A 15,319-nucleotide genomic window follows, 5' to 3' on the forward strand; every position below is an offset into this window, starting at 1 on the left:
TACTGTATGATAACAACTTTCATTAATATACTGATGAACCAACAGACACTCAGGCAGAACCGAAACCGATCGTGTAACCTAAAATCAACTGAAGTCATTGGAGAAAACAAGGTGGGGTTACGGAGAAAGCTACAGTGGGACTTATTGTATCATCAAATACACCCATATTCCCAGCGTGGTAAGAACCCAGCCACCCAAAACAAAAAACACTCTTCTTGTGATGTCCCCAACCGTCCTCCAGCACACCTTTAACAGGATGATCATTTCCTTGCCCCCGCAAATTAATCCAGTATGTTGACATCAACTTGAACCTCTGTTACTTTGAGGGCAATTGTCCCATTGCAATCAGTAAAGCCAAAACAGGAGATGACATTACTGCACCAGAACACAATCTTAAAGTCTGTAATTGTATCACATACAAACATTTTTAATTTGAAGATGAAGCTGATCCATTAGCCACACAGACATAATCAAGAACAGATCAAATTAAACAAATATAATTGATCAACAAAGATTTTCATGTTGCACCCAAGAATACCCACATAGATGTCTGAGGAGATTTAAAGCTCCTTTACATTTATCAATTATTTTACTGATAGGTGCTTCCACGTCAGCTTATTATCCATCCACATACTGAGAAATCTTACCTCTGACACTTCCACAAGATATTAATGACATAATTTAAAATCAACTGCAAGTCTATTAATGCTGTTTGTAAACCACGTAATGTGTTTTAACGACTGAAAGCTTAAAATCCTCATCAATCTGCCCACTGTTTGACCTATTAATTGTAAATTGCAATTAAAACCTCTAATCTATAAAGCTACGTCATCTGTATATTGTGATTTACCCAGGGTATCCCATTTTCCCATCTCAGAGAAAATATCATTAATCATAATATTAAATAATGAAGGGCTACAAATACTGCCTTGTGGGATCCCATTCTCTATCTCATAGAAACACAAACATAACATGCCGACCGATACTTGGACAGTCCATCCAAAAAAAACTCAAAAAAATTATACAATGTCCCCCTCACTCCTAATTTAATCAAAAGTCCTTTCTTCCATATCATTTCCCTTTTCAGTATCAAGAAATACTGCTATTACAACATCTTTATTTAATTGTTTTCCGAATATCATCTTCCAAGTCTAAAACTGAATCTAATGTCATTTCACCCTTCCAAAATCCACTCTAATAAAACACTTTATCACCACTCTTTCCAAAATATAACTCAAGCGCTTGATTACCAAACATTCCATAAGTTTACATAAATGAGACATTCACGATATAGGCCCATAACTAGAAGGATCAGATGGGGATCTGCCAGGTTTTAGAATTGGCACGACTATTTCCATTTTCCATGAGGAAAGTAGATGCACAATTCAAACATTTAATATTTTCACAAAAGCGAATTAGAAACAATTACAATTTCAAATATCACTCTTTCCTGGGAGCACCTGACCTGCATTATTAATAGACGTCTTAAATTCATACAAAGAAATCTCTCCATCAGTGATACTATCATTGCTACAGCTGACTTCCAGCACATCATTCCAGCACTGAAAAACATATCCCTACATTGTTTAATTTCTTCACTTAAAATATCCTGATTATGAATCTCAACAAATGACCCAGCCAGTAACACAACCTTCCCTGTTTCAGTAACAATCATTTTGCCCTCATTAATCAACACTGGAATATTATGATCCCCACAAATCCCCCCATTTTCTAAATCGTATCCCAAACAATTCCAAGTTTGATATCCCTTCCAATATTATCTCCATATAACCTCCAGTAAATCACCTACTTCCTCACAACGGCCTTTGCCCTTTTATTGTTAATAATGTAACTCGGAGACTGATGCACCATCACATAAAAACTCACATTTCTCCCAATTTGCTTCCTGTCCCGTTATAAATCCAAATCCAAACTCATAAAGACAGGAAGGCTGACTGACGTTCACATAAACTAATCACCCTCTGAGTTCCCATTTGAGCGACATGCACCACAGCCAGTGACATCAGGGGTCAGTGTTACGTCTGAGCTTCGATAGGCTGGAGGAAATCGGCCCATGATCAGCCCCTCCTCTTCCGCTCCATCTCCATGGCGGAGGTCAGCGATTCGCTTCTGTGGGTGTCGCCGGTCTCGGCGCCCACAAGAACGGGTGTGATTCCCCTTCGCGCCTCGGTGGGTCTGTTTCGGTGACGTCTGTGGTGGCTGACGAAACATGCTTTGACAGGGAGCGAGCGAGGACCAATGACTACAACTCCCAGAAGGCCCCACTGATGACGTTGTGGTGTTGTTTCGGGGTAAGGTATCAAAGCAAAATGGAGGAAAATGTAATGCATTACGTTTTCTGTACTGTGTCGTGCCTTCAATGAGAAATTAAATTAAAAGAGAGATTCCAGCTAGAAATAGATAGAACACAGAACAATACAGCACAGTACAGGCCCTTCGGCCCACAATGTTGTGCCGATCCTTAAACTCTGCCTCCCTTAGCTTAAATTCCTCCATATACCTGTCTAGTAGACTCTTAAACTTCACTAGTGTATCTGCCTCCACCACTGACTCGGGCAGTGCATTCCACGCACCAACCACTCTCTGAGTATAAAATCTTCCTCTATTATCCCCCTTGAACTTCCCTCCCCTTACCTTAAAGCCATGTCCTGAGCATTGTATTGAGCAGTGGTGCCCTGGGGAAGAGGCGCTGGCTGTCCACTCTATCTATTCCCCATAATATCAACTATACCTCTATCATTTCTCCTCTCATCCTCCTTCTCTCCAGAGAGTAAAGCCCTAGCTCCCTTAATCTCTGATCATAATCCATACTCTCTAAATCAGGCAGCATTCTGGTAAATCTCCTCTGTACCCTTTCCAATGCTTCCACATCCTTCTTATGGTGAGGTGACCAGAACTGGACAGAGTACTCCTTGTGTGGCCCAACCAGAGTTTTAGAGAGCTGCATCATTACATCGCGAATCTTAAACTCCATCCCTCGACTTTTGAAAGCTAACACCCCATAAGCTTTCTTAACTACTCTGTCTACCTGTGAGGCAAATTTCAGGGATCTGTGGTCATGTAGCCCCAGATCCCTCTGCTCCTCCACACTTCCAAGTATCCTGCCATTTACTTTGTACTCTGCCTTGGAGTTTGTCCTTCCAAAGTGTACCACCTCACACTTCTCCAGGTTGAACTCTATCTGCCACTTCTCAGCCCACTCCTGCATCCTATCAATGTCTCTCTGCAATCTTTGAAAATCCTCTGCACTATCCACAACACCACCAACCTTTGTGTCTTCTGCAATCTTGCCAACCCATCCTTCTACCCCCACATCCAGGTCGTTAATAAAAATCTCGAAAAGTAGGGGTCCCAGAACTGATCCTTGTGGGACACCACTAGTCACAACCCTCCAATCCAAATGTACTCCCTCCACCACAACTCTCTGCTTTCAGCAGGCAAGCCAATTCTGAATCCACCTGGTCAAACATCCCTGGATCCCATGCCTTCTGACTTTCTGATTAAGCCTACCGTGTGGAACCTTATCAAATGCATTACTAAAATCCATGTAGATTACATCCACTGCACTACCCTTATCTATATACATGGTCACCTCCTAAAAGAACTCCATCAGGCTTGTTAGACACAATCTGCCCTTCAGAAAGCCACGCTATCACTGATCAGACCATGATTCTCTAAATGCCAATAAATCCTATCTTTGTGAATCTTTTCCAACAGCTTTCCCACCACAGATGTAAGGCTCAATGGTCTATAATTATCCAGACTATCCCTACTACCCTTTTGGAACAAGGGGACAACATTCGCCTCCCTCCAATCCTCTGGTACCATTCCCATGGACAGTGAGGACATAAAGATCCTAGCCAGAGGCTCAGCAATCTATTTCCTCACCTCGGATGCAGAACTGGGAAGTGGCAGATGGAGTTCAACACAGATGAAGAGGTTCATTTCTGCAGGTCAAATTTAAACGCAGAATATAATATTAATGGTAAGACTCTTGGCAGTGTGGAGGGTCAGAGAGATCTTGGGGTCCATGTCCATACGACATTCAAAGCTGCTGTGGAGGTTGGCAGTGTTGTTAGGAAAATGTCTGGTGTGATGGCCTTCATCAACCGTGGGATTGAGTTCAAGAGCTGTGAGGTGATGTTGAAGCTATAATTCTCCTAATCTGTACATAAGTAATTGTAATAGGATGATGAGAGGCTTTGACCATGTGGATAGCCAGAGGCATTTTCCCAGGCTTGAAGTGACTAACACGAGGGGACGTAGTTTTAAGCTGCTTGGAAGTCGGTACTGAGGGAATGTCAGGGGTAAGTTTCTTACACAGAGAGTGGTGGGTGCTGGAATGGGCTGCTGGCAACGGTGGTGGAGGTGGATACAATAGGATATTTTAAGAGGCTCTTAGATAGGTTCATGGAGCTTAGAAACATAGAGGGATATACGATCAGGAAATCCTAGGCAGTCTCTAGAGTAGGTTACATGGTCGCTACAACTTTGTGGGCTGAAGAGCCTGTAATGTGCTGTAGATTTCTGTGTTCTGTGTCAAAGACAGGCAGAGGAATTAGTTTAAATGGACAGGAGGACAGCATGGAAAGGTTGGGCCGAAGGGCCTGTGTTAGTGCCGTAAGGGAGGGGTTCTGTCCCAACCATTGACTCTATTCCCCTCAACAGATGCTGCCTGACTTGACAACGTTCTTGAAAAGTTACATTCAGTTCCGCTTAGCATTCTGTACAAAGGATGTTTTGTGCTGGAAGAGTGCAGAGGAGATTCATCATGATTGAGGGGGCTTGTGTTCATAAGTCCATAAGGCATAGGAACAGAATTAGACCATTCAGCCCATTGAGTCAGCCACATTTCCATCATGGCTGATCCCAGATCGCATTCAATTCCAGATATCTGACCTCCCGCCATATCCTTTGATACCCTGACTGATCAGGAAACGATTAACTTCCGCCTTGAATATACCCACACACTCGGCCTCCACCGTAGTCTGTGACAGAGCATTCCACAGATCCAATACACCTTGGCTAATAAAAAAAATATCCTGCTTACCTCTGTTTGAAAAGGTGGCCCCTCGACTTTGTGGCTTTGCCCCACCACAGGAAATGCCTTCTCCACATCCACCTTATCCAGTCCTTTCAACACTCGGTAGGTTTCAATGAGATGTCCCCGCATTTTTCTGAGTTCCAGTGAGCACAGGGTCAAAGCTGCCAAGTGCTCCTTGTATTTTAACTCCTTCATTCCCCAAATCATCTTTCTGTACCTCCTCTGGATTCTCTCCAATGACAACACATCCTGTCTGAGATATGGGGCCCAACATTGTTGACAATACTCCAAGTGTGGCCTGCCTCTTGTCTTATAAAGCCTCAGCATTATCTCTTTGCTGTTATATTCATGGGGCGAGATTGGACTGTGTTGATCTACAGGGGGATCTTGGAATCCGAGTTCATAACTCCCAGATAGTGGTTCCATTGTCAGGCAGTTATGTTGCAGTTGTATAAATCTCTAGTTTAACCACATCTGGAGAATTGCATTCTAATACAGGAATAATGCGGAGGTTTTGGATGGTGAGTGGAAGAGGCTTAACAGGATGCTGCCTGGATAAAGTGAGACCGGACAATTCGGGTAATTTTCTCCGGAGTGGCAGAGGCTGAGGGAGGTCTGACAGACGTTTACAGGAATGTGAGAGGCACAGACAGAGTGGACAGCCGGGATTTTTTCTCTGAGGAGGAAATGTCCAATGCCAGTGGACATGCACTTCAGGAGAAAGAGGGAACACATCCTCATTGGTCCTTTTTGCACTATTGAAGTATTTTGTAATTCAGTGTAATTTTGTCTTTTCTCTGCATAGCTGCTGTGGAAAAAAACAATTAGAAAAGACAATGATGTTACAAACCTGACTCAGGATGTTTAAAGGAAATTTGCATTTCAAGTTTTGTTTTTTCATTCCCATAGTGGTGGGTGTCTGGAGTGAATATCGGGTGGTGGTGGAGGCAGATGCGAAAGAGGCTATTAGATACCACGTGGATGTGAGGAGAATGGAGGGATGTGTTCCTTGTGTAGGCAGAAGGGATTGGTTTAGTAAGGCATGAAGTGACCAGTTCAATTGGTTCAGAACAACACAGTGAGCAGAAGGGCCCGTTCAAGGACAAGTACAGCAAGCAGAGCAGGTAAACTGGATAAAGTGATCCCACTCAGAGAACAGACTGTGACGTCAGTGGATATATGCCGGCATCACAGTTCTCTCACCAAAGATACTTCACTGCTGGATAAAATGAAGTTTGTGATGTTTATAACCGATGTGGTGAATTGTACTGCTCAGACATCTCATCCTACTGAGGAAATTAAAATTATTGTGAAAGCTGCAGAAAGGTATCTTGGTGTAACTGGTGTTTTGTGGGAAGTTTTAAATGAAGTTTTGTTGGGTGGGGTACCTGTATCCCAGTCTACTTGTGAACATACATAATAGGATTAAAATATATCAATGAAATGTACTAAATCTGATTTATAATGGTCAAGACTTTAAGAAGATTATTTCTGATTTTCAGATTCTTCCAATGTTATATCTGTTCAGGAAACCTGCACATTTTAATTTTTTATTCCTGTGCAGGATTATATTGTCGTTAGGCTTGACAGGTTAGTTGGTAGAGGGGTGGTGTGGCCAGTTTTATAAGGAAAGGGGCAGGGTATAGAGTTGTGATTGGGAATAAAATTTATGACGCACTTGTTGTAGAAATTCTTGATTCAACAGGTATGTATGTAATTTTCTTGTGTGGAAATATTAACTGTTTGAATTGTATTTGGAGGTTTGGCCATCCACTTTCCTCATGGAAAATGGTTGTAGTCGTAACCATTCTAAAACCTGGAGCTCCCCGTCTGATCCTCCTTGTTATAGGCCAATATCCTTAACGTCTCATTTATGTAAACTTGTGGAATGTATGGTAATCGAGAGTTTGAATTATATTTTTGATAAAAGAGGTGATTTCACGTTTTATCAGACGGGAATTCAGAAAGATAGAATAACATTTGAATCACTTTTGGGTTTGGAAGTTCATATTAGGAAAGCACAGTTAAATAAAGACGCTGTAATAGCATTATTTTTTGATATTGAAGGATTGACTTTTGATTAATTTGTGGAAATGCAACTGAGGGGTCTATTGTGCAAATATTTCTGATTGTTTTTATTTGGACGTCTTGTAAAGGTATGGGTGGGCAAGTATGACATTGAATTCATTTTTATGTTTGGAAGATGATATTAGGAAAGCACAGTTAAATACAGATGTTGTAACAGCAATATTTTTACTATTCAAAAGGCAGACGGTATTTATGGAAGGAAAGAATTTTTAAGAAATTGTGGAAATGAGGATGGAGTGGGCCTGAGTTTTTTTGTGATTGGACATCTTGTGTCAGGTACAGGTGTACAAATTATATTCAGGTCATCATGAGATAGAGATTGGGATCCCACAAGGTAGTGTTTATTACTTCATATTATAATTAATGAAACTTTTTCTGAAATAGGTTTTGGAGTGTGTGTTAATCACTAGGTGCAGATGATGGTTTATGGATTAGAGGTAGAAATTTTGATTTTTGAAATTTGTCCATGTATAAAGGATGTATTCACAATTAATAAGGTCAAACAGTTGGCAAATAGATAGGATTTAAGTTTCCAGCAGCTACAAGACAAGTTATGTGTTTTACAAACAGGATGAACAGACCTGCACTTGATTGGAAATGATCTGGTCAAACTCCTTAAAAGGTGTCAGTGGTAAGATTTCCAGGCATGTGGACGGATAATAAGCTGACATGGAAGCATCGGATCAGAAAATAATTGATAAATATTGTGGAGGTTGAATTTTATGTTAACATATTAGATTAATTTAAGGGAGAAGAAATGATTAATCTGTTCAAGGTGTGTTGGAGGACTGTTGGGAACTTCACAAGAAGAGTGTTTTTAGTTTTGTGTGCCTGGGTTTTTATCACACTTGAAATATGGGTTGATTCACTATATATTAAGGAAGTTACTGAGATAGTTTAACCTACCATCCATTTATCAGGATCTACAGCAGAACTGGTCGCCATCATTTCGTGCTTACAGTGGGTGCAGGGAATCTGTCCATGTAAAGTTGTCATTTGTTCAGATTCCCTTTCGGTTTTCAAAAGTCTCAAAACAGGTCATTGTCACAGCAAATCAGATTTACTCATCAAACATTATTTCATATACAGAGGATTGGATTCGGGGTTTGAGGGACTACAGAAGGACTTAGACAGCTTCGGAGACTGAGCAATGAAGTGGCAGATGGGACACACTGTCGGAAAATGTACGCTCATGCTCTTTGGTCTCAGAAATAAAAGGGTTGGTTATTTTCTAAATGGAGAAAAACGCAGAAACTGAGATGCAAAGGGAAGTGGGAGTCCGTGTGCAGAGTGAATTTGCAGGAGTGGGGAAAGCAAATGTGATTTCACTATTCATTAGAAGAGGATGAGAATATAAAGACACAGATGTAATGTTGAGTCTTTATAAAGCATTGGTGAGGCCTCACCTGGAGTACTGAAGCAGTGTTGGGCCCTTATCCTGGAAAGATGTGCTGAAACTGGAAAGGGTTCAATGGCTCATGAAAATGATTCCAGGATTAAACGGCTTGTAATGTGAAGATAGTCTGATGGCTCTGGGCCAGTTTTCACTGGAACTCAGAAGACTGACGGGTAACCTAATTGAATGTTGAAAGACCCTGACAGAGTGGATGTGGAGAGGATGTTTTCTTTGGTGGGCGGGTCTAAGACCAGAGAACGTAGCCTCAGAATAGAGGGTTGTCCTTTTGGGACCGAAATGACGAGGAATTTCTGTGGCAGAGTGGACTGAATCTGTGGAAATTGTTGCCCCAGGCAGCTACGGAGGCCAAGTCATGTATATTTAAGACAGAGGTTGATAAGACCCTTGATCGGTCAGGGCAGGAAGGGATATGGGGCGGTGTGGAGGGGGTGAGGCAGGAGACTGCGAAAGAGAGGTAAAATGGATCAGCCGTGATGAAGTGACGGAGCAGACGTGATCGGCAAAATGGTCCTATGGGGTCTAACACAAGAATGACGAACTCCTCTGAAGTTATCCGCGGTCCTGGTGAGAGAGTACACAGGTCTGCTCTCCTCTCAGAGTCAGTCTGTGGGATAAAAGGAATGAAGAGGTTTCCCAGATTGATTCCGGGGTTGTGCTGGTGTCCTCAGAGAGATTACACTGACTGGGCCTGTCTCAAAATGAGAGAAATAAGAGGTGGTCTGCCTGAGACAGACACAGTCTCACAGGGTACTGACAGGGTCGGGGCAGGAATGATGTTTCCCCTGGCTGGGGTGTGGAACCAGGGGTCACAGACTCAAAATCCGAGACCAGCTCATCAGGATGAGGGGAATTTTTCTCAACCACAGTGTGGGAAAACTTCGGAATTTTCTCCACTAGGGTTACGAATTGAAAGAAAAATTTAGGGGCCCAGCGATTATGGGAACGTTGCAGGAAAGTGCAGCTGATGTCAATGATCGGGCGTATTCGCAGGAAAGGACAGAACAGGTAGAAAGGGCCGAATGGCCACACCTACTCCTGTTTCTTATTTTCTAAAGCACGGGTTTACCTTTGCGCTTTGTTCTCCTTTGTCCTTCAGCCATTCGGATTGCACAGGGGAGCGGTGAGAGCTCCGGAAATCCATCGGCAGCCGCTGCGGGGCAGCTCCCGTCTCCCAGCAGGAAGGGACGGGTCTGTGAGACAGCTCCAGACAACAGGCCGCGATCCTCGGCGGGGAAAGGCCGGGCGCCCTCCGTGTAGCTGCAACATCTCATAGTCTCTTCACATCTGCTATCGGAAGGATTCAAACCCCCGGCCGGTGTTGCAGCCTTTACTCGAGATGCATCTCGCGATCTGCCGCCTCTCCTCGGATCCACTCGCTCCCGGTTCCATGTTCGGCCTGCTCCGAGCTCAACGTCCCGCCCACCTACACTCCTCCGCCAATGAGAACCTATTTTCCCAGCGTCCCGCCCACCTACACTCCCCCGCCATTCAGAACATGTTTCTCCCAGAGCTCAGCGTCCCGCCCACCAATGAGAACATGTTGCTCCCAGCGCTGTTCACTGAATGGTTGCGTGTGTCTGATGACGCTGTCGGGAGCCGGAGATGTCAGTCTCCATTTGTTCCCAGAATCAGGGGAGGTTCCCTGAAACTCAAAGTGCAGAGTAAATGTTATTATCAGAGCACATCCTACAACCCCGAGATTCATTTACCTGCGGAATACTCAGAAAATCCATAGAATGGTGACTATAACAGCATCAGTGAAATATCAACCAGAAGACAACAAACTGTGCAAATGCAAATATAATTAAATTCCAATAAATAACGGGAGATGAAAGAACAAGATATAAATTCGCTAAAGTGCTATAATTGGTTGTGGGAGCATCTCAATGGATGGACAAGGCAGTGTAATTATCCTCTGTTGTTCACGATCCTGATCACTGGGGAAGGGATCTGTCCCTGGGGAAGGCAGCCGCTGTCCCTGAACCTGGTGGTGCGAGTCCTGAGGTTCTTGTACCGTCCATGTGATTGCAACAGAGAGACAAGAGCTTGGACATCGATGGGTTCACCACCGTCAGTCAGCTGGAGTGGGTGGGTCAGAGTAATTGGAGAGTCTCCCGGATTAGCCATGTAATATCACGGGCTCTTTGTGGCGCTGTGGAACATGGCCACTGATCTGGGCAGGAATCTTTCTGCATGGCCTGAACACTGCACGGCACTTCCAATGAAAGAAAATTCCATCAGCGCCGCATCGACTGTGATCTGCGTGGGAGTGTTTCAGATACTGTGCAACCGCGCACACGGGCAGCACAGCGACACCAGGGAGTAACACCAATGAGAGAATGAAATTGTGCTACGTCCTAGTCTGACGTTTACGGTCAGTCCAGAGGCCATACATCCTACAGTTCGCGACGCTCTTGGTAAAGAAATTCCTCTGATCTCCTCTCTAAAAGGACGTCGCTCTATTCTGAGCCTCTGTCCTCTGGGTCACCACAGGAAACATCCTCTCCACATCGATTCCATCGAGACATTTCAACACCTGATAGGTTTTCAATGAGCTCCCCCTCATTCTTCGGAATTCCAGTAAGTGGAGGCCCAGAGTTATCAAACGCCTCTGATGTGACAAGAGTTTCATTCCCGGAATCATTTTTGTGAGCAACACACACAAAATGGCGGAGGAACTCAGCAGGCCAGGCAGCATCTATGGAGAGAAAGAACAGTCGACCTTTCGGGTCGAAACCCTTCGGCAGGACTGGAGATTTAAAAAAATCTCAGAGTAGATCTAAAAGGTCGGAGGAGCGGGGAGTGAAACAGCGTGATTGGTGAAATCGGGAGGGGGGATGAGGTGTGAAGTTGATTGGTGAAGGCATTGGAAGAAAAATCGGGAGTGGAGCACCAGAGGGAGGCAAGGAGATAACATGAAAGAGGAAAAAGGGAATGGGAAATGGTGAATGAGGGACATCACCGGAACTTTGAGAAATCGTTGTTCATGCCACCAGGTCGCAGTCTGTCCAAAAGGAATATAAGGCGTTGGTTCTCCAGTGTAAGTGTGGCGTGATTATGACAGTGGAGGAGACCATGGATTGACATATCAGAATGGGAATGGAAAGTGGAAATCAGGTCATCTTTTACTCGCTTAGCTATTCATAGTAACAATTTTTGAGCGGGGTGCCCAAACTTTTGCATGCCGCTGTAGGTAGGGAGAGACTGAACCGTGGGGGATTGGGGATAAGACAGAGTCGGGGTATGCTATGTGTTCATTGGGGAGGAACAAGCTGAAACAATGGGTCTACCTGGACACGGGGGTTTAGGATTTTGCGGAGGAGGCAGAAACAGGAGCTTCGGGGTCCGGGAAATATTGTCAAGACAAGCCAAGTCACTTTTATTGTCATTTCAATCATAACTGCTGTGTACAGTACATAGTAAAAATGAGACGACGTTTTTCAGGACCATGGTGTTACTGTGTCATGTCACAAAAACTGGACTGAACTATTTAAAAAAACAACACAGAGAGAAAAAAGAAACAACTGCACTAGTCTACAGACCTACCCAGGACTGTATAAAGTGCACAGAAACAGTGCAGGCATTACAATAAATAATAAACAGGACAGTAGGGCAAGGTGTCAGTCCAGGCTCTAGCTATTGAGGAGTCTGATAGCTTGGGGGAAGAAACTGTTACACAGTCTGGTCGTGAGAGCCCGAATGCTTCGGAGCCTTTTCCCAGACGGCAGGAAGGAGAAGAGTTTGTATGAGGGGTACGTGGAGTCCTTCATAATGCTATTTGCTTTGCGGATGCAGCGTGTAGTATAAATGTCCGTAATGGCGGGAAGAGAGACACAGATGATATTCTCAGCTGACCTCACTATCCACTGCAGGGTATTGCGATCCGAGATGGTACAATTTCCGAACCAGGTAGTGATGCAGCTGCTCAGGATGCTCTCAATACAACCCCTGTAGAATGTGATGAGGATGGGGGGTGGGAGATGGACTTTCCTCAGCCTTCGCAGAAAGTAGAGACGCTGCTGGGCTTTCTTTGCTATGGAGCTGGTGTTGAGAGACCAGGTGAGATTCTCCGTCAGGTGCACACAAAGAAATTTGGTGCTCTTAACGATCTCTACCGAGGAGCCGTCGATGTTCAGCGGGGAGTGGTCGCTCCGTGCCCTCCTGAAGTCAACAACCATCTCTTTTGTTTTGTTCACATTCAGAGACAGGTTGTTGGCTCTGCACCAGTCCGTTAGCCGCTGCACCTCCTCTCTGTAAGCTGACTCGTCGTTCTTGCTGATGAGACCCACCACGGTCGTTTCATCGGCGAACTTGATGATGTGGTTCGAGCTGTGTGTTGCAGCACAGTCGTGGGTCAGCGGAGTGAGCAGCAGTGGACTGAGCACGCAGCCCTGGGGAGCCCCCGTGCTCAGTGTGATGGTGTTGGAGATGCTGCTCCTGATCCGGACTGACTGAGGTCTCCCAGTCAGGAAGTCCAGGATCCAGTTGTAGAGGGAGGTGTTCAGGCCCAGTAGGCTCAGCTACTGTATGGGGTTGGTGGTGGTGCTGGGAGATCCCCAGAGTCAAAATGGTTGGTGATGATGTGGGAGACGATGTCCTGGTGTTCCTTACTGGCGTCCTGTTCGAGGGGTCAGTAAGAGGAGTTGTCCGAGAGTTGGCGATAGGCCTCAGCAAGGTAGGGGTCAGTCCGACAGACTACTACAGCACCTCCCCTATCTGCGGGTTTGATGGTGAGGTTAGGATTAGTGCAGCGGAAGTGGAGAGTTCAATGTTCAGGAAGAGTGAGGCTGGAATTGGAGAGAGGACTGTTGAAGTCCAGACGGTGAATGTCCCGTCAACAGACTTAGTGGGGTGCTGTTCAAATTCCTGTGGCTCCTTTGAGCCCCTTCCGAGGTCAGCACATCTTTTCTTGGATATGGGGCCGGAAACTGCTCACAATGCTCCAAGTGAGGTCTCTTTGTAAAGCCTCACCAATGCATCCTTGCTTTTCCTCTCGAAGTGAATGCCAACATCACAGAGAACTTCCTCAACATCGACTCAACCTGCAAATTATCCTTCAGGGAAGCCTACACGAGGATTCAGAATGCCCTTTAATTTTTAATGTTTTTAAATATTTTTTCCAGTTACAAAACTGTCTGCCCTTTTATTTCTTCTACCAAAGTACACGACCATGCCGTCCCCGAAATTCAGTCCTTCATCCATTGATGTCTTCTGTAAATCTTTCTACAGGAAAGAAACAGCAATTTGTGTCCGGGATTTCTCAAACACAACACACCTCTGTCCGGATATTTAAGGAGTGACCAGATATTTCCATTGAAACACCGATATATCAGTTGTTGATCCTTGGGGATGAAGTAGTGTCTCATCTCAGCCGGAAACGTGACTGAAATATTTTCGATGTCACTCAGTGAAATCCACTGGAACCGGGCGCTGAGAACACAAGTAACAGAAGTAAGGCTGTTTACAAGAAGGGGATGAGCGGTCTCCATTTTCTAAGGAAGCCGAGATCCTTGAATGTGTCAGGCAGGATGCTGGAGATGTTTTATCAGTCTGTTGTAGCGACTGCAGTTTTCTTTGCCGCTTTACGTTGGGGGAGCAGCATCGATGCAAAATAAACTCATCAGAAAGTTTGGAACCGTCCTTGGCCACAACCGGGGCTCTTTGGAGTGAGTGGTGGAGAGGAGTGGTGTCACTAAACAAATGGACACCCATTAGGGACAATCGGGCACATCCTCACCATGAGCGACTGCACAGGCAGCGGAGCACCCTTTCGATCAGACTCACTCAGCACCGCTGTCACAAGGACCGTTACAGAAGCTCTTTCCTATCAGATGTAATAACCACATACAACAGTCCATCTGCTAACCGGCCACCCACAGCTCCAATCTCTTCATTAAATTTGCCGACAGCACCACATTGATTGGCCCAATCTCAAACAATAATGAGGTGGCCTGCAAGGAAGAAGTCATCTCTCTGACACAATGGTGTCAAGAAAACAACCTCTCCTTCAATGTCGGAAAATCAAGGGAGCTGGTTGTGAATTACAGGAATGGAGACGGGCTAACCCCTAGTGACAACAATGGATCTGGGGTTGAGAGGGTAAACAGCTTTAAGTTCCTCAGGATCCTCATCACCGAGGATCTCACGTGGTCTGTACACACAAGCTGTGCGGTGAAAAAGGCACAACAGCGCCTCGTCCACCTCAGACGGTTGAGGAAGTTTGGTATGGGCCCCCAAATCCAAAGATCTTTCTACAGGAGCATAATTGAGAGCATCCTGAGTGGTTGCATCACTGCCTGGTATGGGAACTTTACCTCCCTTAATCGAAGGATTCTGCAGAGAGTGGTGCGGACAGCCCTGTGCATCTGTAGTTGTGAACTTCCCATGATTCAGGAAATTTTTAGAGACAGGTGTGTAAAAAGGGTCCGCAGGATCATGGGGCACCCGAGTCACGGTAATCATGATCTATTCCAGCAGCTACCATCGGGGCAACGCTACCGCAGCAGAAAATCCAGGATCAACAGGCTCCGGGACAGCTTCTTCCACCAGGAATCAGACTGCTTAACTCACGCTGATTTGAGTGCATTTCTATGTTACCTTGACTGTTCTGTTTATTATAAATTACTATGAAATACTACGATTGCACATTGCACATTTAGACGGAGGCATAACGTAAACAGTTTTACTCCACATGTATGGGAAGGATGTAAAAAATAAAGTCAATTCAATACATCTTTCTGCGACAGATC

The 15,319-nt window shown here is 44.8% G+C and overlaps 1 protein-coding gene and 1 long non-coding RNA gene across 10 annotated transcripts in view; one reads left to right on the forward strand and one right to left on the reverse strand.

Annotated features, from left to right (window-relative positions):
• Positions 1–14,542, forward strand: part of LOC140723130 (uncharacterized) — a 1,246,679-nt gene extending 1,232,137 nt beyond the window's left edge. For 8 of the 9 annotated variants that reach the window (XM_073037763.1, XM_073037764.1, XM_073037761.1 and 5 more), the window contains one exon: positions 9,667–14,542. In XM_073037763.1, coding sequence (XP_072893864.1) covers positions 9,667–9,827 — 161 coding nt within the window. In that variant the 3' untranslated portion in view covers positions 9,828–14,542. Of the gene's footprint in view, positions 1–3,738; positions 5,079–9,666 lie in introns of those variants that run through there. The other variant, XM_073037759.1, reaches the window with a different exon arrangement.
• LOC140723132 (uncharacterized) lies at positions 1,879–9,776 on the reverse strand. Its single transcript, XR_012097815.1, has 3 exons — positions 9,637–9,776; positions 5,072–5,873; positions 1,879–2,285 (listed from the first exon to the last, which is right to left on the reverse strand). It is a non-coding gene; the product is annotated as an uncharacterized lncRNA (long non-coding RNA).
• Positions 14,543–15,319: the final 777 nt, after the last annotated feature.

Source organism: Hemitrygon akajei, unplaced genomic scaffold (assembly GCF_048418815.1).
Source record: "Hemitrygon akajei unplaced genomic scaffold, sHemAka1.3 Scf000101, whole genome shotgun sequence".
In the NCBI taxonomy this organism is placed as follows: Eukaryota; Metazoa; Chordata; class Chondrichthyes; order Myliobatiformes; family Dasyatidae; genus Hemitrygon; species Hemitrygon akajei.